Source organism: Centroberyx gerrardi, chromosome 5 (assembly GCF_048128805.1).
Source record: "Centroberyx gerrardi isolate f3 chromosome 5, fCenGer3.hap1.cur.20231027, whole genome shotgun sequence".
NCBI classification, from domain to species: domain Eukaryota; kingdom Metazoa; phylum Chordata; class Actinopteri; order Beryciformes; family Berycidae; genus Centroberyx; species Centroberyx gerrardi.
The window spans coordinates 17,079,067-17,103,164 of record NC_136001.1 but is presented as its reverse complement, the minus strand read 5'-3'; the positions used below and the strand labels follow the sequence as shown (position 1 = coordinate 17,103,164).

At 42.7% G+C, this 24,098-nt stretch overlaps 4 protein-coding genes across 5 annotated transcripts; 2 read left to right on the top strand and 2 right to left on the bottom strand.

Annotated features, from left to right (window-relative positions):
- Nucleotides 1-2,926: 2,926 nt before the first annotated feature.
- On the top strand, nt 2,927-7,405 carry glyctk (glycerate kinase). Its single transcript, XM_071895211.2, has 5 exons — nt 2,927-3,030; nt 5,206-5,592; nt 5,696-5,847; nt 5,954-6,129; nt 6,231-7,405. Exons 2-5 carry the CDS (start codon nt 5,237-5,239, stop codon nt 7,119-7,121), a joined length of 1,575 nt encoding a protein of 524 aa, XP_071751312.1. The 5' UTR covers nt 2,927-3,030; nt 5,206-5,236; the 3' UTR covers nt 7,122-7,405.
- A 123-nt stretch (nt 7,406-7,528) lies between these two features.
- Nucleotides 7,529-9,627, bottom strand: tcta (T cell leukemia translocation altered). Its single transcript, XM_071895212.2, has 3 exons — nt 9,291-9,627; nt 9,119-9,170; nt 7,529-8,728 (listed from the first exon to the last, which is right to left on the bottom strand). The coding sequence occupies exons 1-3, from the start codon at nt 9,499-9,501 to the stop codon at nt 8,686-8,688; spliced, it is 306 nt and encodes a 101-aa protein (XP_071751313.1). The 5' UTR covers nt 9,502-9,627; the 3' UTR covers nt 7,529-8,685.
- A 393-nt stretch (nt 9,628-10,020) lies between these two features.
- On the top strand, nt 10,021-15,057 carry mon1bb (MON1 secretory trafficking family member Bb). The gene is made up of 6 exons (XM_078283682.1): nt 10,021-10,128; nt 10,942-11,039; nt 11,136-11,738; nt 11,879-12,671; nt 13,467-13,614; nt 13,838-15,057. Exons 2-6 carry the CDS (start codon nt 10,958-10,960, stop codon nt 14,063-14,065), a joined length of 1,854 nt encoding a protein of 617 aa, XP_078139808.1. The 5' UTR covers nt 10,021-10,128; nt 10,942-10,957; the 3' UTR covers nt 14,066-15,057.
- A 373-nt stretch (nt 15,058-15,430) lies between these two features.
- brpf3a (bromodomain and PHD finger containing, 3a) lies at nt 15,431-23,749 on the bottom strand. Of its 2 annotated transcripts, none has more exons than XM_078283449.1 (12): nt 22,242-23,749; nt 21,813-21,969; nt 20,436-20,567; nt 20,079-20,228; nt 19,676-19,988; nt 19,199-19,531; nt 18,487-19,041; nt 18,295-18,349; nt 18,098-18,186; nt 17,769-17,866; nt 17,497-17,651; nt 15,431-17,383 (listed from the first exon to the last, which is right to left on the bottom strand). In XM_078283449.1, the coding sequence occupies exons 1-12, from the start codon at nt 23,747-23,749 to the stop codon at nt 17,200-17,202; spliced, it is 3,729 nt and encodes a 1,242-aa protein (XP_078139575.1). In that variant the 3' UTR covers nt 15,431-17,199. The 2 variants fall into 2 exon arrangements, with proteins under 2 accessions (XP_078139575.1, XP_071751304.1); XM_071895203.2 differs by having other exon boundaries at nt 20,100-20,228.
- Nucleotides 23,750-24,098: the final 349 nt, after the last annotated feature.

The following is a 24,098-nucleotide window of genomic DNA, read 5'->3' as shown; positions in this document are numbered from 1 at the left end:
CAACCACTTCCGCATTGTAGCACAAGGGACCGTGGACAACCTCCTTGCCGTGGACATGAACAAATGTTGGTAACTTTTCAAAACCAAGTTAACAAACAGGGTTGGCTTGGCTGTCGGGCTGAAATCATGAGAAACACTTATAAAGTACTCACTGAGAAAGAAAAACTTTTTTATTTTATTTCGACCTCAGTACTATTAATGAAATAAGGTTTATGTAACCAACTTATTTGCTTCTGTTCATTCTGTCAGCATCTTAGTTCAGTCATTTCCTAAATATCTAATTGCTAACATGCAAAACTAACCAAAGATAGATGTCTCTTAATTTCAGTCCTGTCATTAAGAACACTCAAAGAGTGGTTGCAAACAGATTTATCTCTAAAACCTACAGAGGCAGAGGCTATCTCCAGGTTGACAAGCCTCTTCTGTTCATCTGGATCATAAGACTAGCAAAGCAATAAATCATCCTTCTCAAATTCATTTGGAAGAATTTCACCCATTACACAAAGAACTCTGTGATAATGAATACACATGAAAACAGCGGCATTATATTATTATTATTATTATTAGATTTTAGCTTTTTAAACAATACATTCAATAAGGCATTTTCTGAAAAAAAATCTTATCTCTGGAATTTTATTCCCTATTATGTCACTTCACGTGTCAGTGCTTAAGCTTCCTGTTTAGTAACTACAACATTGAGAAGATCCCAGCAAAACTTTGAGTCTCTCATAAGTTTTATCAGCAAGGAATTTGATCTGTAAACATAATTTCAAATGGAATAAAAGAAATATAGGCTACAGCACAAATTCCTCAAATACAATATTCCTCAAAAAATAGTTTAATAAAAAAAATATAGTGAGTCCCACACTCTTAATGTAATGCAATGGGTGCTGCTCTTCCTGTAGGGTCTCTAATGTACCAGAGTCATATAGCCTAAGCTCTTCATTTAAATTTAATGTTGTCTCAATTCCATGTCATCCCCTGTTGGAATCAAGTAACATCTAGTCCTGTGGCTGTACATTTCTCTAAGGCAAAACACAACACTTCAACTCTCAGATATGTGGGGATTGAAGCTTTAAAACACCCATGCAGAGGGGGAGACACTAACTCTATGCTCCTTAAACGTGAACTGTTCTGGATACATACACTGGGCACTTTGGCCCAAAAAGGCCTGAATGAAGATTTTGACATTAGACCATTTCTGTGAATACATATCCTATGTGTCATCTCTCGAACAATAATATTGCCTCTCTGTATGCTATGTTTATGTTGTCTTTTTTGGAGTGTTGTTCTTACATATGGTGTTACATTCGCTTTTTCCCTATATCCAAATAATAGATATATCTTTATAAATAGACAGAGGCGCCTCTAATAGGCAGTATATATGATGGCTATCTAGCCTGAGTCCTTTATTGGAGTACAAACCATTGGGGGTACATGAATTGTATATTTCTTTTTTTGTACCTTTTGTATATATATGTAGCCTGTTGATCTATACATTTCTGTGTATTTAAAAATTAGTGTATATGTAAAATATTAATTCTAAGGTTTTCTACAACTTTATTGTCAGCAATTTACACCTGGTGTGTTATGTCACGTGATTTTGTAAACTATGGGTATTTAAGATGGCGACTCTGTATGTATCAGAAGCAGTCTGAGGAAGAGCCTTGTGCTCGAAAAGTCACGCAGCAGAAAATAAAAGTCCTTTATACGGGAGCTATTTGTTGTGCGGATCTCTCTCTTTTTCAACTCTGCAAGGTATTTTTTGATCCAGCACCCACCCTATTGGGTATTGGGATGTGCGTGTCTTTTTTACCATTTTTCATCCCCTGTTGGAATACCATTGTAAATATATATGAATAGCCTATAATGTAAGAAACTTTGATTATTGTCTCAGAAATATTTGATGTCTTTGCATATTATCCACAAGTAGGCTATGCCCAACTAATCACTACAATAAAAGTAAAAAAACATATGAATGCTAACTGGATATCTGCTCTATGCTTTACTCGTCTCTACTGTGAAAATGTGACTTTATTGTTTCTGTCAATTAGGCTACTAGAAGGGTTGGAGCTGAGCCAGAGGAGGAGAGAGGAGGCAAGCTCTGCCGATGTTGTTGCAATTCCTACTGATCGCCGATAGAGGTCATAAAATACTTAACATCCTTTAAATGAAGTGTAGGCCTATAATGATAATGATTTCTCCTTAAGCTGGGAAAATGTTATGTTTAGTTTCAACAACTCCAATCGAAGACAATGGAGGCATTTTTCTTAATAAATATGGTAATTCTTTCTCCCAAGGAAAACTCAGGTGACCAGCATGTGGATTCCATCAACAGTCAAAGAAAACAGATTAGCAATCATGCCTGTTATTCATCCAATTCCTCAGTTGAGACTAATTAAGGATGTTTGTGTCTTCTGTATGGAGTGGCAACTGAGGGCAAATTTTACAGTTTTAGCCAGTAAGGGGCTACTTCTGTAATTTGTAAACTTATTATAGTTTGTAGCCTACATGCAGGACATCCTGTTTTGCAACTATTTATTAGGCCTATTTGTTTTTGGGTAGGCTATTAACAGTTGCCTGCTCTCAAGATACATTGAAAGCAAATAGCAATGCAGGCAAGTGACTGCAACTAGCTGACTTGTCAGTGCTGTTATATTGCAATGAGTAGGTAGGCCCTATATTGCACTTTGCACACAAAACCAATGTAAACACTTTGTTTCCTGCAAATATACTTAACAACTATTTTGTGTACCTAGTCAGTGCACGCCGGCCTTAAACACCAGTTATAAACTAAACTACACATGTGGGAGACACTATGCTCATGCTCCCATGAACCAGATAGGAAGCCTGTGCATTCATGCGCTGTCAGGATTATCGTTCATACGACTTTACCAGGAAGTACCACTTGAACGTCCCTCCAGCAGGACTGAAGAGGGGAAATCGGTGTTTTTGGCCGAGTCGTGACGTTGCTGCCGTGCCCCGTCTTGTTAGCCAACATGGCTGACAACAACATCGCTCCTGCCGACGGTAAGACACTATTCAAATTAGGTTGAATGTGATTTCAATACCAAAATTTGACGTTGAATGTAATTAGCATATACCTGTCTCCTCTACTAGCCGGGTGCCAGGCTGCTGTTAAAAGAAGAAACAAAAGCGACATGCTTTATCGCCTCCATGTTTGTTTTAATTTATGACCAAAACAGCACGTGAACGCACGCAATACTTTTTATTTTTTTATTAACAATTTTCACAGTCAAAAACAGGCATCAGACAGTAATAAGAAACATAATTGTTACGGACTTCGCAACACGTACCAATATATAAATAAAGTGTAAAACCAAAATATCAACAAAATAAAGTTGGAAAATAAATAACGCGCGCAAGACATCACAACAGGTAGAAAAGTAGACCTACATCCCACGTGCACATGAACGCAACATAAACCCTGCATAGATTAGATTGTGGACCCTGTCGACCCTGCCGCTATGGCTCCAAAGTCTGCCAGACTCTGTGCTTATGTATTTCACCACTGCTGCTTCGCTAGTGACCTACCAACTCTGATTCAGACTTTGTCACATGCTCATCCAAATGTGCAGTGAAATGCAGTGTGGCGTAAAACCCTCAAGGCTGTGCTAAAAATTGAAGTCAAAATGTAATAAATATAATCTAATCTAAATAAAACGAAATATGCACATAGACACATATTGATAGTATTCTGTTACATCACCACACGACCATCTTGGTAGGAAAATAACAGGTGATTGTAATAAATTCACAGGTGATTACAATCAAATGACAAACACAGCCAATGAGCTGTGTGTATTGTAAAGCGCCATATTGGTAGGAAATGCATGTGACATCATGGGAATACTATGAATAGAAATAGCTTTTTTTTTTTTTAAAGAAAGATAAAGATTTAGAAAATATAAAATTTGAATTATAAAAAATATATAAGAAATAAGGTAAAACAAGAGTAAGTAATCACAACAGAAATGGAAATAGCAATGGTGTGCAAATAGCAATTGCAATATATGCATGTGGAGTATGACACTATTAAATATTAAATATAAATACACAGTACAGTACAGTCAATCAGTGGGCAGTGTGTGGGCAAGGTCAGAGTTCACAGTTCTGATGGCCTGAGAAAAGAAGCTTCTCCGGAGCCTCAGGCCAGGACTAGCTCTCTCTGTCCTGCTTTTTGTTGACTCAAAAACCATCTAAAGACACAAACACACAGCCAGCTGGCCGGTGGTTTGATATGCCCTATGGTCAAGTCAAGTCAATCATTACACAGAGGGTACACAACATCTAGTCAGCCTCTGGTCAGATTTTTACCACACCGCCTTACTGCCGAGTCTGAGCGCACATATCCCATATCTTTCTGACAGAGGAAATCCACAGGCTTCCTAACCCTTTGGCACAGGTAGGCAACCTCACAAGGCTTCAGAAAGTTAGCTTTTACAGGGAGACATGTTTCCATCTTAGGGTGGTAATGGTAATTAAATACAATTTTGCTCGATATACATACAAAAATGTCAGTATAATTTCACAGTACAATTTTCACATTTAACAGTAAGCTAAATGACATGTGAACAAACAGTCGTGTGGTTGTTAGTTTGCACAGTGAGAGGTACACACCCACCACAGCACCACACACTACTACTGACAGTGCGACATTACTTTTCAGCAGTAACTGTAGTACCAAATAACACTACTCTCAGCAGTAAACCATAGTTATCAGCATTTTCCAGCACAGTGTCCTACGACACAAACAGAACAGCCTCAAAGACAAATGCCACAGCATATTAGATTGTAAATCCATGCTGCCAATTAGCATAGTAGATACTGAAGTGTGCCCTGTAAAGAAGACCAAGGTTTGTCATGTTTTGACAATAAAGAATTATTTACACAGTTAACCTTCTGGTTTCTTCTTTCACTCGGGAACAAAAAGTAGCCTTTAAACAGCATAAATAATGATGCATATTGTGATAATTATTGTTATCAATCAATATGAAAACATTTATTCTGATAATATTTTTGCCCATATCACACAGCCCTATACCATCTGTCCTTTTTCTCTGCACATTTTCTTACATTCTCTACTTATGAATTGGTCTTTTTAAATGACATCCTTTTGTGCTAACTTATTGATTTACATAGAGCTTTGCTTTATTATCTGCACCTTGCTCTTTCACCCCTCAGGAGCTCCCTGCTAGGACCCACTGAACTGTCCATGGCACGTGTTCTGTCCCTGTTCCGGCCTCAGCCCTTCCTGGCCCTCGCGGGGTGGAGGAAAACTGTATTTCGCAGGATGTCATTGGACTTACGGGCGCGTGAGGTGTTTGCAGCAGCAGTGGAGGCTGTGCAGCCAGACACTGTGGTCCGGCGGAGTGTAGAGCGTAAGGACGACTCGGTCCTTATCGATGGCCACACCTTCATGCTCAGACACAACCTGCACTTGGTGGGCTTTGGAAAAGCTGTTCTGGGCATGGCTGCTGAGGCAGAGAGGATTATGGGTGATCACTTAGTGAAAGGAGTGATAAGCGTGCCAAATGGAATTCAGGAGACATTACGGCAGCATGGGAAAGAGTAAGCAAAAGTCTTGTAATGTAAGTCTTGTGATGTAAACGTCTGCCATTATTGTATTAGACAGTAAGATCAAGCCTATTAAACTGTCTCATTCCTGTCTCAGCCAGATGCTGTTAAAAGATAACAGTCAAATCAAGGTGATGGAAGGAGCTAAACACAACCTGCCTGACGCTGATGCCCAGAAGGCAGCTGAGAGCATCAAGCAGCTGGCCAGTGAACTGACTCAGAAAGACCTGCTACTTGTACTGATTTCAGGTAAAAAATAAAAATATAATTAATCATGAAGCTTATTCTTTGCACAAAATCCTATCTTAAAATGTAGACTTAAATCTCTAACAGAAGGTGGTGAAATTGTGTGTAGGTGGGGGCTCTGCACTTTTACCTGCACCCGTCCCACCAATCTCCCTGCAAGAGAAACAGGATGTCACACGCAAACTGGCAGGTGCTGGTGCCACTATTCAGGAACTCAACACTGTACGCCGCGCCCTTTCTTTGTTGAAGGGTGGAGGGCTTGCACATTGTGCTCATCCTGCCCAGGTAAGACTCCCGTGTACTTTCAGGAGAATAACTCATCCCAACATCGCAATGCCACTAAGTTAAATGCTATAAATACCACCCGTCTCATCACTTCTTCACAGGTGGTCGCACTGATTCTGTCCGATGTGATTGGAGATCCACTGGACTTGATAGCCAGCGGTCCCACAGTGTGGAGTGAGGTGTGGCCTGAGGAGGTTTTGTCAGTCCTTGAGCGGTACAAGCTGTCTGCCTCTCTCCCAGCCTCAGTGAAGAATGTCCTCGGCAGAGTGAGTCCGCGGTGGGAGAAGAATAAGGAGCAATCCGACGGGGCAGGACATGTTCTCAATGTTGTGATTGGCTCCAATAGCATCGCCCTCAAGTGTGCAGGTCGCCGTGCACGGGAGTTAGGTTTCCGCCCCGTTGTGCTGTCACCGGGAGTGTGTGGCGATGTGAAGTCCGTTTCCCGCCTGTATGGCCTCCTGGCTCGCTTCGCCTGTTCTCGAGAGGAGCCCCCTCCTGAACTGGCCACTGAGCTGCTGAAGCTGGGGCCTGAGGTGGGCGTCGAGAGCTGGGACCTGTGCCGTACCATGCAGGTCTTGGACGAAGAGCGTACGGAGGGTTGGGGTGCCACTTGTCTGTTAGCTGGGGGTGAGCCCACCGTAGAGCTGACAGGCAAGGGTCGTGGTGGGCGAAACCAGGAGCTGGCTCTGCGAGTGGCGCTGGAGCTGAGAGGCGTGGGGCTCCCACCCAGCGGGCCTGTGTTCCTGAGCGGTGGGACTGACGGTCAGGACGGGCCCACTGAGGCAGCGGGGGCGGTCACTGACGGGGGGTTGTGGGGAGAAGCACAAGCACAGGGGCTGGACATTGACGGCTGCCTCACAAACAATGACTCATTCACTTTCTTTTCACGTCTTTCTGGTGGGCAGCGCCTACTTGTACCCGGCCTAACGGGCACCAACGTGATGGATGTGCATATGCTGCTTATTCCATCAATTCCCATTAACATAAGATAAACTAATTCCAAAGCACATACTGGTAGTAGTGGTACAGATTAATTCAGATGAAGAAAGTATATTCAGGAGTCATACCTTGTCTGTTTTGGCTCTCATCTGCACAGCTCTTTGTAAGTCTACACTAATAACAGGATTAGTATTGCTTATATTAAATGATAAATACCATCCATGGTACTGGAGTTTTACACCAGATTGTATTTAGAAAATCAATTGGACTTGCTCTGATTATACATATATTTTTTAAAGTTAGTGGTACTTTTAACTGCAAAGCTTTTTTATTGCATAATGACTTAATGTGCTTTCATTAAAAACTAAATGGTATTGAAAACGTTTTTTTTTCTTTTAAACACAACACATATTACAATGACACCCAGCTCTGGCATTGAGAGACATCAAAGACATCAATATTTGTAAGCACAAACAAATTTATTATCAGTCAGGCTATTGGCACAAGGCTTTAACTTGCACAGTTGTATTGTCTTCTGGCTGTGCTGCTCGACTGCTTCAGGTACTTTCAGGTACCAAATGTATGCTGATTATTTTATTTTATTAGTTTATTTGACAGGGACAATCCACATCAATAAACATTTCTGTAAATGTACACTGTAGTACCTTGTCTAGTACTACAGACTTGCACTGGTCTTCACCATCAGTCATAATAACTGACCGTCCATTTCTTCCACTAAGTGCACAAAATGCTCCTTGCATACTGCGAGAAATACAGAAAAGTTCCTGAAATTTTCATGAATCATAAATCTGTCAGACATGAACCACTATTCATAATTTCTGTCTTTCAGCAGATCATGTGCATTCTTCATGAAACAGCGGCAATAAAAATAACCCTGTCCACTCCAAAGCATCTCCTTGATCAAAAGCATACCATGCACAGCACTCAACCTCTTAAATTATTAACTTTCTCTTGTTTCTGGTGCAACTTAGTGGGACCATAAAAATAAGATGTTCTGAGTATTCCCTGCCTGTTAAACTCTCAATGTGTCCTGTGTTAGCATCTTAGTGTGGCCAACAAAGTAGAAATGTGAAATGAACTATATATTATCCTTATTCCTTGCATACGGCATTTAGTCCAATAGTTATTCCTTGCTCGGGGCTTCTGAATGGAAATAGCCTTATGTTTGCTCCCAAAAGCTGATGTATGTTATTGAAGAGTCGTCAATCACATATTCACACATAAAACCCTCCACCATAACCATTGACTAATGATAGAGCACTGGCCAACAGATGAAGATGGGCATTTATGTAGAGTAGGGTTTTACTTGATGACCAATCTGGATGGGCCAAAATAAATATATTTCAGACAGTTAAATGAGTGGATACTGGAGTAACACAGTCCTACAGGTGGTCTGCATGAAAAGTGATGACAGCTATATTTTCAAAGCAGTTTCCAGTAGGTACATCCTTCTTATTGCAATGATGACGATGCATTATTATCAAACAACTTGAAGGCACACTTCAGTGTCTCTGGCAGAGCTGAATCTCCTGGTTCGTCGTTTGGATGAAGACCAAATATGCAGTTTTCACAGGGTCCACAGCATTGTCCTGACTGTTACTCTCGGTGGGTCTTCAGAGTATCTCCTGCTGTGCTCTCCCTAAAAGGATGACAAAATATCATTACACACAAAACAATAAAAAAAAACAAAAAACAGTGATGATAATGCAATTAAAGTCTGATTTAGCCTAATCCTCATACTCTTATTCTAAACACTCAGTGACACCCTGAATCCCACCATCAGGAATATATTGGTAACAAACTTTGTAGCTTCAATTTAGAGGACACAATTTCATAGTATCCATTCTGTTTTGCAACTGTAAGCCATCTTAGACAGACAGATGTTCAGTCAATCAAATGGCAGCAAATGCATGAAGCAAAGATCACGAATTTAGTTATTTGTGTTGATGGTAACCTAACTAAATTGAAGCTGAGAGTACCAGACAGTGTGAGGAGGGTCGGCTACCTGTTTGGATGCTGGGACACCTACCATCCACTCAGGTGAGGTGCTGTGTCAGGTGTGCCTCCATTCTGTCCCGTCCCTGAACATCAATACACACAGTAAGCGGTGAACACACACTGAAAGGCCAGTGTTATGAAATGCAGCTAACATGGCTAGCGCTAGCTTAGCAAACCCACAGCTAACGCTCAGCGGCACTCACCTTGTCTGTAATACATATCATTCACTGTGTTTCCGTAGACTTTCCACGCAAAGTGAATTGCGATTAGACTAAAAATCAACCAGCTAAGTAAGATTTTGAATATGGAGACTCTCATATCATTGGCAAGCCAATCGTCCACAAATTCGGAGAGAAACGACACACAACTGTCAGCAATCCGGGACAAAAACTCAAAATCCCACGGCTCTTCCATTGTATCCAGTTATCTAGCTAGCGTAAAATCCACAGGGCGAACTGAAGTTTCTGTCCGTAACATATCTTATTTACAACATCCCTTTAGCTAGTTAAGTAGGATACGTCGCTCGCTATCTACGGTAGGGGGGTTGTATGGTTTTGGGGAATCAGCCTGAATGTACGCAGCGCGCAGCCACGCTACATGCATCATTTCGCCAGTGTATAGCAAAGAGCATTCAAATAATAGTATAGTACTGCATTTTTTATGCAGTTTACAGGTTTCATTATTACTGTACCCAGTGTATCGGTCTGCCATTTGTACATTCTCGTATTAAGTTTAGCACATCAGAATAAATATTGCACCACCAGTACTGCAAAACGCCCCAGCCAAAAGGCAAGTGGCCATCCATATTTTTATTGCTTTGTTATAGAAAGTGATAGCAAGCTGTTTAGTGGCAGTGTTTAATAAACCAATTTAAGCACCTGACCCAAAACAACAAACTGTTTAAATTTTCTGTATTTGTGTCAGAATCATATTTCACAGTGCTGTCTGGAACGCACCCCGGGGGGCGGGATTATCTGTAGCTACCGAGCTGCCTGATTGGTCAGCTGAGCTTGTCATCAGGGATTCCGGATGTCTGCTGTGGTAAGAGGAAAATTTGTTTTCTGCTTCTCATCTTGACAGCTTGTTTGCAACCTGGCTGCTGATGAAAGTTTATGTAGTAAATTAAGTATTCCCCCAACGGTTCGACAGTACAAATAATCGTAAGTTTGACTCTTCGTTTTACCTGTCAATTTTAATTGTCAACGATTGCTTGCATGCTCACTATTAAGCCAAGGCCATGAAATTGATCTATGTCGCTGTTAGCTGAGAATGTTAGCTTTTAGCTACAGCCAACAACTACTGAGTAGCATCGGAATTTACAATTAAGCTTTATCAGAATAGCAAACTACTTCCTGACATGCCAATCAGCAGGCAAGCTAACATAAGCCTTGTAAGTAATCTAGTTACTAAGACGCTAGCTGCCTAGCTCTGGCGGACAACTACTTTCGTTTGCCTGTCTGGTTTATGTGTTGTAGCGTTAAACAGCCGTTATATAACGTTACCCGACTTAAGTTTCTACTGACCAAAATATTAGCCAGGCTACCTGACTCTTGGGAGCTGAAATTAGTCCTGATTCCAGAGTCTGTTCAGTATCTTGGAGTTTGAATTCTGCTCTGAGACCAGTTTGCCTCCAAAGTCATGTGACATGACCACTGATCCAGCATCAGTACTCCTATTCATAGAGACTGTGATGCATGCTTTTTGAGGATTCAGGAGGCCAGCTACAATAATTATAACACTGGCTCATGCATGTGACAGTATGACTGACATTGAAATACATTAGCCATAAAGGATTTGATTAGGATTTGTTTGGTTTGTGATTGTCGAGGTTTTATGTTGTTTTCTGATCTCCAGTAACTGGGATGATAACATGGAGAGAGACAATCAACAAAAAGGAGAGGCAGAGGGATTGAGGATTTGTGATCCACCCTCTGAGATCTCCGTTCCAACTGGTAAATACATTCATTATATTACTGACTGATAACCTTTTGTTAAAGCTGCAAGCTTTGTTCAGCCCACCTGTCTTCATTTTAACCTTTTTATTATAGACACCTTGGCGACTTCTCTTTCCCTGTTGGGGAATCACATGTTTCCTGACCATGCTGACCCCGTGGAGAGAGATGACAATGCCAGTGTTAACAAAGAGGAGCCTGCAGAGTCGGTGCTGTCAGATGATACAGCGGGGGAGCAGAGTCTGGATCCAGAGCCCCAAGCAAACCAGGTTACAGAGCTAGAGACTGAGGAGTCAGGCAACTTCGATTGTCAGAACAACGTGTACACCCAGCCAGCTGACGGAGTACCTGAGGAGGCCGCCATTAACAACGGCCAGGATGACTCTGGGGAGTTTGTCGTTACAATGCTGGCCAGGGGCAAACTGGAAGAGCAGGGTGTAGGTGTGAAGGGGAGGTCGTCTCCCTTGTTGGAGACCGGCACCCCGGAAGCTCCTGCATTTCTGTCTCACCGTGAAGAGGATGTGACGGCTGAGAGCTGGCGGCAGCACAGGAAGCATGTTTTTGTGCTAAGTGAAGCAGGCAAGCCCATCTACTCCCGCTATGGCAGTGAAGAGGCCCTTTCCTCTACCATGGGGGTCATGATGGCACTGGTGTCTTTTGTCCAGAGTGGAGATAACATCATCCGCTCAGTCTATTCAGGTGAGAGCTGTGGGCACTTGACATCAGTCTGACCAATTTTCTGTATGACGATTGTTTCACAAAATTTCTCCAACTTTATAACAGTAGACCTTAGGTGATGTATATCTTTTGCTTGTGTCTTCTCTTCTTCCCTCCATCAGAGGAGCACATAGTGGTGTTCTTGCAGAAGGGCCCCCTGGTGCTGGTGTGTGTGTCCAGCAGTCGTCAGTCTGAGCAGCAGCTGCGCGACGAGCTCCTCTATGTCTACTATCAGATCATCAGCATGCTCACCCAGGCCAGCATCGCCCGGATCTTTGAACACAAGAAAAACTACGACCTGAGGAGATTACTGGCGGGCTCGGAGAAGATCCTGGATGGCCTTCTCAACCTGGTGGACTCGGACCCCAGCTTCCTGCTGGCAGCGGTGCACTGCTTACCCCTGGCCTCTTCTCTCAGGGACTCCCTTAGCCAGATCCTGCAGAAGGCCATCACCCCCAACCTGGTTTTCTCCATCCTCATCGCCAAGAACCAGCTGCTCACCATCGTCCAAGAAAAGACCGTCATTGAGGACGCCCGGCTGGAGCCCGCTGACGTCCACCTCCTGCTCAACCTCATTGGAGCCTCCTCCGCCTTTCAGGCCGGGGAGATCTGGACTCCCATCTGCCTACCGCTCTTTAACCCTGACTGTTACTTTTACGCTTACATTTCTTACCTGGACCCTCCAGAATGCACTGTGTGTTTGCTGCTGCTCTCAACAGACAAGGAGGCCTTCTACGCTGTGGCCGAGTGCAAGAGGAGGATAGAGGAGGCCATGGTGGCTCAAAACTCCCTGAGCCTCATTGCCAAAGCGCAGTCATACAGTGTGAGCCAGGTGGGCGTCTCAGACCTCAGACACTTCATGTACAAGCCCTTTGATGTGCCAGACAACTACCGCCAGCTCACCCAGTTCACCAGGTGCGTGTGTTGGGTTTGTGAATTTGTCGTTGTCCTTGCAACTCACTACAGTAGGGCTACATGAGCCTATGGTAGGGCTACATGATTTTGACAAAATATGAGATTGTGCCTTTATAATATTGTGATATGAATTGCAATACATGTGGGCACAGATTTTTTACATTCTCTTTCAATTTCTAAAAATATGGATGGATGGGAATTTGGTGCTATTGTTCTCAGTTTGAAGAAAATATAAAGACTTTATATAAAGGCCAGGGCTTCTGCACAGTATGAATACCTAGCGTAGGCTATCTGAAATGCCATTCAAAATCTCATTGTGTGTGGAGTTAATATTACAATTTTCTCCTCCAGTTTCTTGTCAGTGTTATGTAATGAAGTCAGACTGAAAAATGTTCTCTGTCTTATATTGGTTACTTGAGAAAATTAGGGATCCTGAAATAACCCTACCGGTTACAGGGGCACAGAGAAATACGAAATGTATGACATTTGTTGTGAATCTAACCTGATTGTGTCATCCACTGTAAGCCTGCCAATTTACTTCACTTATCTTGCATTGAGCTGAATTGAAAGCATTAGGTGTCCTATTACATGAGCTAGCAGCCAAGCCAGGCCTTGATTAAAATTAAATTATGCTGGGAGCACCTTCTTGTTCGATTCTATCTCCTCAGCCCTGCCAGCTTTTATGTCCAAACATTTCAGTATGTCTTTGTCTGTCACTATGTTGCTGTTTTTATGAAAACTTTGTATAGGTTTTCTGTATGTAACCCCTTTGCTGTGATTTGTTGCTGCATCTAGCCCAGAGATGGAGGCTCCATACAGCAGCGAAGAGGAGAAAATGAGACTGCTGGACCTTTACCGTTACATGCACAGCCGCATCCACAGCACCTCCCGGCCCCTCAAGCTCATTTACCATGTCGCTGAGAGGGAAACTCTGCTAGCCTGGGTATGTAGCTGCCTTCGGGGAAACATTCACAGGTGTTGCTGTGTTCAGCTCCTGGCCACTGTCCGTGCCAGTAGTCAGATTATCCTTTGCACAGGCATGTCTGAATAGATTTAAAGGATTTGAAACCACTCAGACAGCTAAGAATTGTTGCAGTTGCATTGATGTAAATGAGCTGCAAACTTGATGTCCTATCCTAAAATGTCTCTTCTCCTGTCCGCTATAGGTCACAAGCAAATTTGAGCTGTACACCTGCTTCAGTCCCCTAGTGACCAAGGCCTGCGCCATTACTGCTATTACTAAGCTTCTAAGGTGGATTAAAAAGGAGGAGGACCGTCTCTTCATCAGATACCCCCCAAAGTATTCAACCACCCCGAACCCCAGCAAGAGCTCTCGTGGAGGAAAATCTGACCAGTCGGACTCCACAGATAATGGCTTCTTATCTCTGCTATAGGACCCGCTCGGTGCTACTTACTGTGGCTCTACCCTAATAGTTTGCACACTGGCTAGAAGATATTTGGAACCCTCTGTTGACGCTTGTTGGACTTAACAGACTTTGACTACTGGACTCAAACACTAAGTTTTACACTATTTAAGAAGGAATGGTCTCTTTTGAAACTAGTATTATTTCTTTACCTTAACAAGAAAGCATGTCATTGCATCACTGCTTTCAGTCAGATACAGTCAGGGAAAAACAGCATTATAAAATAGTACATTTTAAATTGAACTGTGGTAGAATTGTCAAATATCATTGCAATGATATTTAAATGTTTTTATATTGTTTTATTACTGCAACAAGAGTGAGGAATTTCCCTCACAGACAGTGAATGTACCACATCAAAGACAGTTCACATTCACAAGTTATATATGGTATAACTATTGCAATCAAGATTTTTGTTGTAACTGACACTTTCTTGTGCAAGACAAGATAAGGAGAAAAACTTTAACTACCTTTCTCACATAAGACCTCTTAGGTTTCAAAACGGGATATACAAGAAATGCAAGCATGTAGTGTTGTTTTTGGACTTCATGACAACTGGAACAGGAAGAACTTGAATACACTGTATTGTTTCATAGTCCACCTATGTTTCTACTCCATTTAAACTGATCAGCCTTTATCCATGTTATATTTGTGCAGAAAACATCGTAAATAGTGATCCTCACTGTCTTTATTATTGTCTTCAATGGTAGGAGCCAAATCATTTGACTCTCATGAGATCATTTGGTTAGTAAAGGAGATGCCATTGGTCTCATGAAAAAACTTTTCCTACAGTAAGATTATAATTTGACACCTAAAGTAGTGAGGGCCTTGAGGCCTCTTATCTTTCTGGGTAATAGTTTTGTAAAGATGGTATATAAGTAATAGCCTCATCCTTGTGTCATGAGGAATTTCATATCAATTCAAGTCTTAAGAGAAAATGTGTCCATAGTATTATGAAATAAATCCCAGGTTACACAAATCTATACAGTTGTCATAATTTAAGTCCAGAGATGTTTGCTAGAGAGCATTATGAAATGTCATGATTAAGCTGTATTCATTAATTACTGCCAACTGACTACTTATCACTTTAAATTTAGGCATTTAGCTGACGCTCTTATTCAGAGTGCCTTAAATCAGTGAGCCAGTGGGGCTGATGGAACTGAACCTGAGACCCTCCAGTTACAGGACTGTCTCTCTGAGGTCACTTTCTTCACCCAGGGGGTGAAAAAAGATTCTTCCTTGACCCAGAGGGAATTCAGGTGCTATGAATCGATAAATTGTGTGGCTGCAAAAGTTCAAAAAGTGTTTCAATAGACGATACCACACAAGTAGTCCTTTCAAACAGTATTTATTCTTGTGTGAGAAAATATTGTCTCAGGCAGATTATAGATCTTGCAGTACAATTCAAATTACAAGATCAAAAATCTCCCGTGCCACCCAAGAAAGAAAACAAAACAGGTCTAGTAGGCTAGTGCACTCACTCATGCCTACGGAACTAGGGTTTTGTGCCAACTGACTGCTAGAGAATATGGTCTGACATTTCGGTAAGTACCGTCACTATTACAAAGAGCTACTGAGCATCATACATAAATCTTTTCAATATTTACTTTTTAAATAACACTCTTTCAACTGTCACACAATATAAATTAAAATCTAAATTAGATTTTTGCATTCCTTAAATTACTTCATGTAAGCGAATATAAACATACATTTACATATTTACAAAACTATACACATGCACATTTACTAAACTCAGTTTGTATATATACACACATAAGGTTTTTGCCACACATATGGCTCCAGGAGTCATCAATTCTACAAGTTTTTCCAAAACAGGCCGATTGTGCTTTTCAAGTCATTACAGCTGGAGTTATTCAATGAGTGATTGCAGTAAACTCATGACCAGAAATAATCAGCATCACCTTCTTGTAGTGACTTTGTATCTTACTGTTCAACCAAGTAGCTGCACCAAGTACTCCAACATTCTAATATCATAATACAAAAAACAGTTTCACAATATGGAAAAATAAGTAAAGAGTTCTGAAGTCTCACTCACACCAAGTCATAGCTGGACTGAAATTTTAAGAATGTTTGCAGTGGCAGTCTATGGGCTAAAATTTTTTTTTTTTAATTGTTTCCATTCACTTTAAATTGTTCTCTGACACCTCCTTGGCTGTCTCTATTCAAGTGAACCATAGTCAGAAATGTTGATTGCATGAAAAAAACATTTCATTAAATGTGAAGCGCACAAGGCATATTCTAGCAGCAAAGCATGGTGCAGGTCTTACACTCAAACTTGGAATTAAATTTAATGTCAGTCCTGACTCTAGCAGGTTTGATGGCTTTCTTCTAGAATAAAACTAAGTGTTCGCTTTTTTCCCCAATGGAAAGCATCAATCATAGAAGTCACCTAACAGGCTAGATACTAAGTGAGTTGATGGAGGGAGGATGTGAATGATGAGGATGTGAATGTGCCTTTCAAATTTATTTGGAAAAATAACTTTTATGTAATTTCTTTTAATAGCACCACTTGATATATTTTAAGGAACATTTGAAGGTGAACTTAGAAAAATAGTAATTTTTGTCAATAGCTGCGAAAACCAAACTTTCTTAAAGTAGGGTCCGGACATGACGTGAACAGCAAGTGGGACTTTACCACTCCATAAGAAAGCAGTGACATTTCAATGGCAAATACAATCTGAATATTCTTTGAATCAAGACAGTCCCTTTGAGGATAAAATATTTACACTTTTCCCACTTTGAAGTCTTGATTCACTTTGGCCTAAAACAAACTTTATATTAACACACAGCAACAGTGGTTGTGTAAAACAATAAAAAAAAAAAATCACATGAATGAATAATCACAAATTCATCTAAAAGAATCTCTTCAAGCAGTTACTTTTTTCCCCATTAAAAAAAACAAAACATAATTGGAGCAACAATTTTATGCACCAAATAGTCAAATTCCAATCAAGGCTGAACTGTTGAAATGGAAACCCTAGCTTTACTTTCCTTTACTAACCTAAGCCTCTATTCAGGAGCTTCACCTTGATTCTATCCATCTAACCAGGCAACCTGTTAAGGATGATCAAATTTGGAAACTAAATTCATATAAAATTGGAGGGGGTGAAGTTTAGGTTTCCTCTCACATGGTTTAAGTGCACCATGGCCCGGTCGTATGCAGTGTGCACAGACTTGCGAACACTGGGTTTCTTGCCCTCCATTAAGCGCAGTTTGTCTACAGTGTCATCCATCCCCAACGGCAGCAGTTTGTCCCGAGGGAGCCACTGCCTGAAAGGCAAGAAGGACAAATTTGAAAGTGACAGGAGCCAGGGGGTGAACGAGATGAAACCTGATGGTTTTAAAATTCAGCCTCAGGTTCATCCTGCCTGTCTGAATCTTACCAAGTTCTTTTGGTGTCAAAGAAGAGCACTAAGAAGAGCTTCTCGCCTGCTTCCGTTTCCCTCCACTCGCCCAGTTTGAGCACCTCCACAGGGGGCACTGGAATGGGGATGCCGTTGTGAAGAAGCCCCTCCTGCGGCATGTCTGGGTCAACAATCTGTGGGAATGCATTATGTCATTTACAGTGGCTTAAAAAAAATGACTGCTTTAGATGGGATGCAAGCCAAACAAAAATTATGCACACCATAAACTACAAGATCAAATTCATTCTCACCATTGCTGGGTAGGACGGATATCCTCGGCATTTGGCCCAAACTAGGTCCAGAGGTGTGAGCTCCATCTCACTGTCTAAAGACAGAAGTGTAGTCCTTCCTGCGCACAGGAAAAACAATTCCAAGACATCCAGTTAACTTGTATTTGTGAAAGGTCCTGAACTCTGACATTTATTTGAATTGTACCATGTGTCATGACAGCTGTGGTGAACTTTTCTGATCTGTATTCGTAGAAACTTACATTACTCATCAAACAATGAACGGAAACTTGAGGAAAAACATCCAGAGGCATTTCAATGCATTTTGATTGTCTTGTTATGATAATACACACCAGAGCCAGAGATGTCTCCGTTCTCACTGTTGGGGTCTTTCACCAGAGCGGGTTTACCCCGACTGCGTTTGGGTGGAGAGACACTACAACTGTAAACACAGAGACAGGGGGTTGATTTTAAGATTCATTTACAATTTCTGATTTGGTTTTAACTCAATTCAATTTCAAAGATAATACACCTACTATTGAATACTCACTTTAATTTTTGGTCATCATGGTCGTCTGCAGAGATATGCTTTCCATTTGTTAGGCCTAGTGGAAACACAAATAGCTCAATAGAATAGTGACCAGAAACAGACTCTCCTAAACAATTTGTGCTAATCTTAAGGGAATGATAACAATTCCACCAATATATGTATAAAAAAACAAGTCTAAAATGTGTGTCTTACCTGCTTCCCTGGGTGTTGGGAGGAGTTTGTCTGCTTCACTGTCTGAGCTGTGGCCTCTGGACCTCAGGTGGTGGGAGGAGGGAGAGGGAGGTGTAGGGGTGGGGGTCGGGGTAGGGGGCAAGGTGGAGATGGTGGTCACACTGGGTGAATTTGGACTGGTGGGGCTGCTGTCCAAGCCGTTGGTTTTACCCTCAGACGTTTTTCCATTCTGTTGCGGCGGAGTCTTGTTTTTCGCCATTCTCGCCCCGTTTTTAGCTTTCTTGAACAGAACGGATGTACGGCGGCCAACTCCGACTAACGGCGGAGTCGGGGGTGTGCCCAGCGGGGTAACTTCGTGAACAGCCTCTGGTTGTGAAGATGGGGTTTCGCCGACTTCAGCCTCGTCTTCACCCTGGCTTTTGCTTCCGCTGCGGGCTGATCTCTGACGCTTGTAGGAGCGCCCGGGTGACCTTCGCCCTCCAGTTACTATGCCCAGGACGGGGGGTTCAAGCGGAGCATCTCCTGGCAGCGGCGATGACACTGGACATGTAAGTTCTAGTACAGGTGGAGAGTCATCTGGATCAAGGAGAAATTTAATTAAGGATCATAAATCAGGTATAATTGGTGCCATTATTAGCTAAATTGTAGTAGTAATAGAATAAAGCCAAATGACTTTAACGCAAAGTTATTACATCTCATCTTTCATTCATACACAATGTAAAAATCCTCATACCTGTCCCAGTGTTAGACGATGTAAAAGGTCCATTATCCACAATGTTTTTCTTCCCCTTTTTCCTTTCCTTCTCCTTTTCCTCCTCCTCTTCCTCGTCGTCCTCCTCTTCTTTTCCCTCTTCCTCCTTGTCATTACCATTCACAGACTGAGTGCTATGCTGCTGGTTCATCTTCTGTCTGAGCGTGTTGATCTCTCTGCGCAGCAACCTTATGCGTTTGGTTCGCCCTCCACTGGAACGCATAGACGAAACCATGTCCAGTTTATCCAGTAAGGCCTTTAGCTGCTCATCTGTGGTTTGGTGCAGTCTGTTCTCTGGATCCAGGATAGAGTCAACTGTAGACGGTATAAGAGGAGAAGAAAATTGGAGGTGGAGAAAAAGGAGGGAATGAGAAGAGATGAGAGACATGAGAGATGAGGTTATGCTGATGAAGAGAAAACTAGCTCTCACCCTCTTGAGGACAAACCCTCCTAACTCACCGTCATCCCAGCTGCAGTGGTAGAAGCCATGTTTGTTCGGAGCCTCTGAGAGGTGCATGCCAGTGTTGGGGTCCAGGCCGATGCTCTGAGCCTGTCTGTGAGCATGGCGGAGGACGGCTCCACCCACCTCCCGCAGGTGCAGCGCCGCCCTGTGGAACATCGTGTCCTTGGAGTTGTATTTCAGGCAGTTGGAGACCATGAGCTCAAAGTCACTCTCTAGGTCTGCGATGGAGCAGTAGGCATGTGCCTCCAGTTTGGTACGCATGGTGGAGAGGTCCATGGGTTGGGAAATAAACTCCAGGTAATCCGGGACCTCAGTGAATCATTGAGATAAGAATCTATTAGTCGAGTCATGCAAAAATTATGCTGAATGAAAAGTCTAGTCTCTGTGTATTTGGCTGACCTTTTCTTGAACTGCACCAACCTCTGCTAGATTGACAGGCTGAGAGAAGATCTTGGCTGTGTCCTTCTCTTGCAGTTGGTCCAATGTGGAGCGGAGAAGCACTAGAGCAGGGGTCAACTTCAGTTCCAAAGCAGCCTGCTGAATTTTCATCTGGGGAGGCAGAGCCATGACAGAAATAAATAGGGGAGAGCAGAGTGAGGGAAATACAAGGTCACTCAGTGAGGTTATAATGAATGACAAATAGTCAAGAGAAGCAGGGTTGTATTTGAGTGACAATGCTGACTATGAACAAAAATAGGCATTATTGCTTGTGCCATTTCTATCATTTAACATAATCAGTCTTAATCTGTAATGCACCTGTTCTCTCTTTAGCCTCTCTCTCTTGCGGATGAGTTCCACCAAGAGCCTGGCTCTTTCCAAGTCTTGCCTCAGCTTTTGCCAGTAACGTAGCTCCTCTCTTGCAGCACATATCTTCTCGTCAGGTTCCTTCTGAACACAAAGGAACATGCACAGTGAGCTCAGAGTTCAGATTCAGCTTTAAAATGCATTGAAATCAGTGTTTCCTGTAGATTTTTTGAAGATATGGACAGTGGGGGGACATTTTGGCTCTGAGGCCCAGGTTCGCAGCTGGGCCCATTGCAGGATCAGTTCCAGTTAAGTGTTGCAGCTAAATAATCGCTCTTATTTGGAAATGTAATTAGACCCTCTAGCTTTGCAGAGTGAAAACAAACGGTCACCTGTCAAAATCTGCAGTTAGAAAGAGAGATATGCTGCAGTGTTCTGTGGCATTTACAAAACTAAAATACAATTTTTCATGAAATGCAGACAGAACAAAATGACAATTGTTTTTAAACAAATCATCTTAAGTTATGTAAGCTATTGCTTTTGATGTTCAACTCATGCTATTAACATTTAAAACATGTTCAATGCAATAAGATAAACTATACATGTAACCAAAACCAAAAGCAACCATAGGGATGTAAAAAATATAAGCTGTCATAAAAATTTAATACATGTTAACAAATGTGTATGAATCAAATGTGAAAAAGCAAATTTAAGTGTTTCTTTCACCTACATACTATGGTTAAAATTGCTAAAGCCATCCATGGCATTATATTATATATTATTATCAGTGGGTAATAGTTTAATCAATCAAAGCTATGGTCATAGTTAACATAGATCAAGTATGGAAAATTATATCATGCCTCAGCTGCTTAACCCGCAGTCAAACGTGTTTTAATGCAACAAGAAGAACCACTTTTAAACTGTATGCACCAAGGGTACTTTAGCCAATAAAGGGGAACCCTGGACGTAAAGACTGACATAAGATTTATATCAGCTACTAAAAACTGGGCTCTGCATGCTGTAAAATGTTCCCTAATTTTGATTTGACGGCTCTATGGCTGCTGAAAAGTGAGACTGTGGGCAAAAAAAGAAAATAAGCTTAACCGTCTTTCAGTGACATCTAGAAGACTGATTTTTTTGCATGATTCCTTGACTTTCCTGTTTTTTCCCCCCTGTGCTTCCTGTTTTTCTGTCTCTCAGTCCATTTTCAGTGATTCAACCAGTTTTCGTCAAACAATTATGTGATTGCGAAATCGTGAAAAACCAGGGGGACTATATAATGATATACTGATAATTGTGCTGTAATTGCAATTGTGATTTTTTGGGGGGCAATGATGAATTTTCATTTTATTTACATTTTTCCATATATGCATACATATCCCTCCTCACCTGTTCTGCAGCCTTGTGGGCCTGCAGGTGTGAATGAAGTCGGCGTATTAGAGGCATCCCATTCCGTGACTGTCGTTTCAGTAACCAGTAGTTATGAAGCCTCTGCATGAACTGATTCTTCCTCTGGACTGCAACTCCTGTGCAGATCTTGTTCAGCCTGTGGAGACACGATATAAGATTGAGTCATATTAATCACTGTATGGCAATTCTGGTACTAGAGATAATTGAACAGTAGCAACTTGTGGCCTAATGGTATTGCTGAATTAAAACATCAATAAATGCAAGGAGTAAAATTGATCCATGGATTAGTAGAACGCATCCTATGGACCCCAGGAAGAATACCAATCACCTCTGGCGAGGCAACAGGGGCCATAAAATGAATAAGGCATGCTGAGGAATGTAATTTATGAAAGAAAGTGACTATCAGACCTGTGAGAGGGGATCTGAGGCACCAGCAGCACAGGCACAGTAGAGCGACGCGTCGACCCACCAGACCCTTTCTTAGTCTTCTTTTTCTGACCCTTGGAAGCCTTCTTGGTTGGTGGTGAGGGGGGGCTTTGAGTATAGGACCTTTGACCTCGGTTGCCTCTGCCTCCCACCAGTCTCCCCTCTACCGACTCGTCTCCAGACCCATCCCGCCGAGACCCAACTGGAGAATGATGCTCACAGAAAGCCGTCTTCTTCACAGAAAAGGTGGTACCGTTGACTCCCGTCTCCCGGACCGGGTCTATCTTCATAAACAGGCCAGCCTTCTGGGCACAGGTGACATGAAAGGCCCTGTAGCAGTTGGCTTTGTGGCACTGAATGGATGCTCCCCTGCCTTTCTGCTTGCACAGGTAGCAGGTGAGCTTCCAGCGGGCAGGAGGGATGTTCTTGACTCCCTCAACGGGCTCCAAGAACACAGTGTTGGCGAAGCACACCTCAGGGATCCATATGGCACAGACAACATGGGCCCAGCGTCCATCACTTGTCTGTTTGAAGGCACCTCCCCGGTTGGGACAGAGCACACAGTCTACAGGACGGGAGGGGGACTGCAGGCAGCAGCGGCACAGCCACTGGCCCTCGGGGACGTAGGGCACACCATAACACTCCTGGTGGACAGCCAGATTGCAGATGTCACAGAACAGGATGACATTACTGTTCAGACACTCGTCGTCCAGGCAGACGCAGCAGAAAGCATCCTCGTCTATGGCACTCTGAGACAGAGCCTGGCTACGGGACTCCAGGATGGACTCCCTCTCCAGGCGGTCGATCAGCAGCTCAAAAGTGTCTGGAGATACAGAGGCATGGCCGTCAGACACCCTCTTCTGATTGACCATCTCTAGCCAGGCCAGGTCCTCCTCGTCCATGTCGTACTCTGCCTCACAGTCCTGCTCCTCGCCTGACTTTTCTATGAAACGGTAGTAGGCTGCTGGGAGAGGAGGTGCATCTGAAGGGCAGACAGAAGTCAGCACGCGGAAAGTGGGCTCAGGCAGAGGGCTTTGCTGGGAGGGGTGCTGGAAGGAATTAGTAGGACTTGTGTGCCGCTGGGAGCCAGATCGTTGGCTCTGGTGAGATGCATTTTTGCCGTTCCTCCTACCTTTAGCATTTGAGGGCTTCCTCCACGATTTGGCCTTGCTCTGTGTTTGCTCGCTGTTCTCCTTGTTGCTGTTGCATTCAGCAATGTCCTGGGCCATCATCTCATCCTCAGTTATAACTGGCAGAGGATCTGTGATGTTAATCCTATGGAGCCTTCCATCTAGGTCCACCTCCACTATTTTCTGTGCCTGAGCATAGGTCAAAGTCTCCCTGGATGGAGACAACTGCAGTCTGTAGGGCGAGGGGGGCCGCAACTGGCCAGATGAACCCCTGCCCCTTCCCCTCCCCCTGCCTCGGCCCCTACCCATGTCGCGTCCACTAGCAACTGTCTCACATTCCCGCCTCCTCACCTTCCGCATGAGGGTTTACACCAGCTCCCTAACAAATGAGAAGAGAAGTAAAAACTTTGAAGAAATGATGTTCCATTATTGCCTCCATACTATTTTCTAGTTCAAATATGCAGTTAGCCACATAGTTCTAGCTGCTGTATTATATTTGATTACATTGCTACACAACCATTTTGATGGCAGGCTGTTATTAAACCAAAGGTGCTGCCTAAGGTAAGGCATTAATAACTAAATGACAGCCACAGCCAATGAGTAATGTGTATAACAATGTGCTATATGGACCCATGAAATGCCATGAAAATACTAAGTATAGCAATATCTGTCCAATAACTGGCTGGTGCTAGTGCAGTTGTTAGAGAGG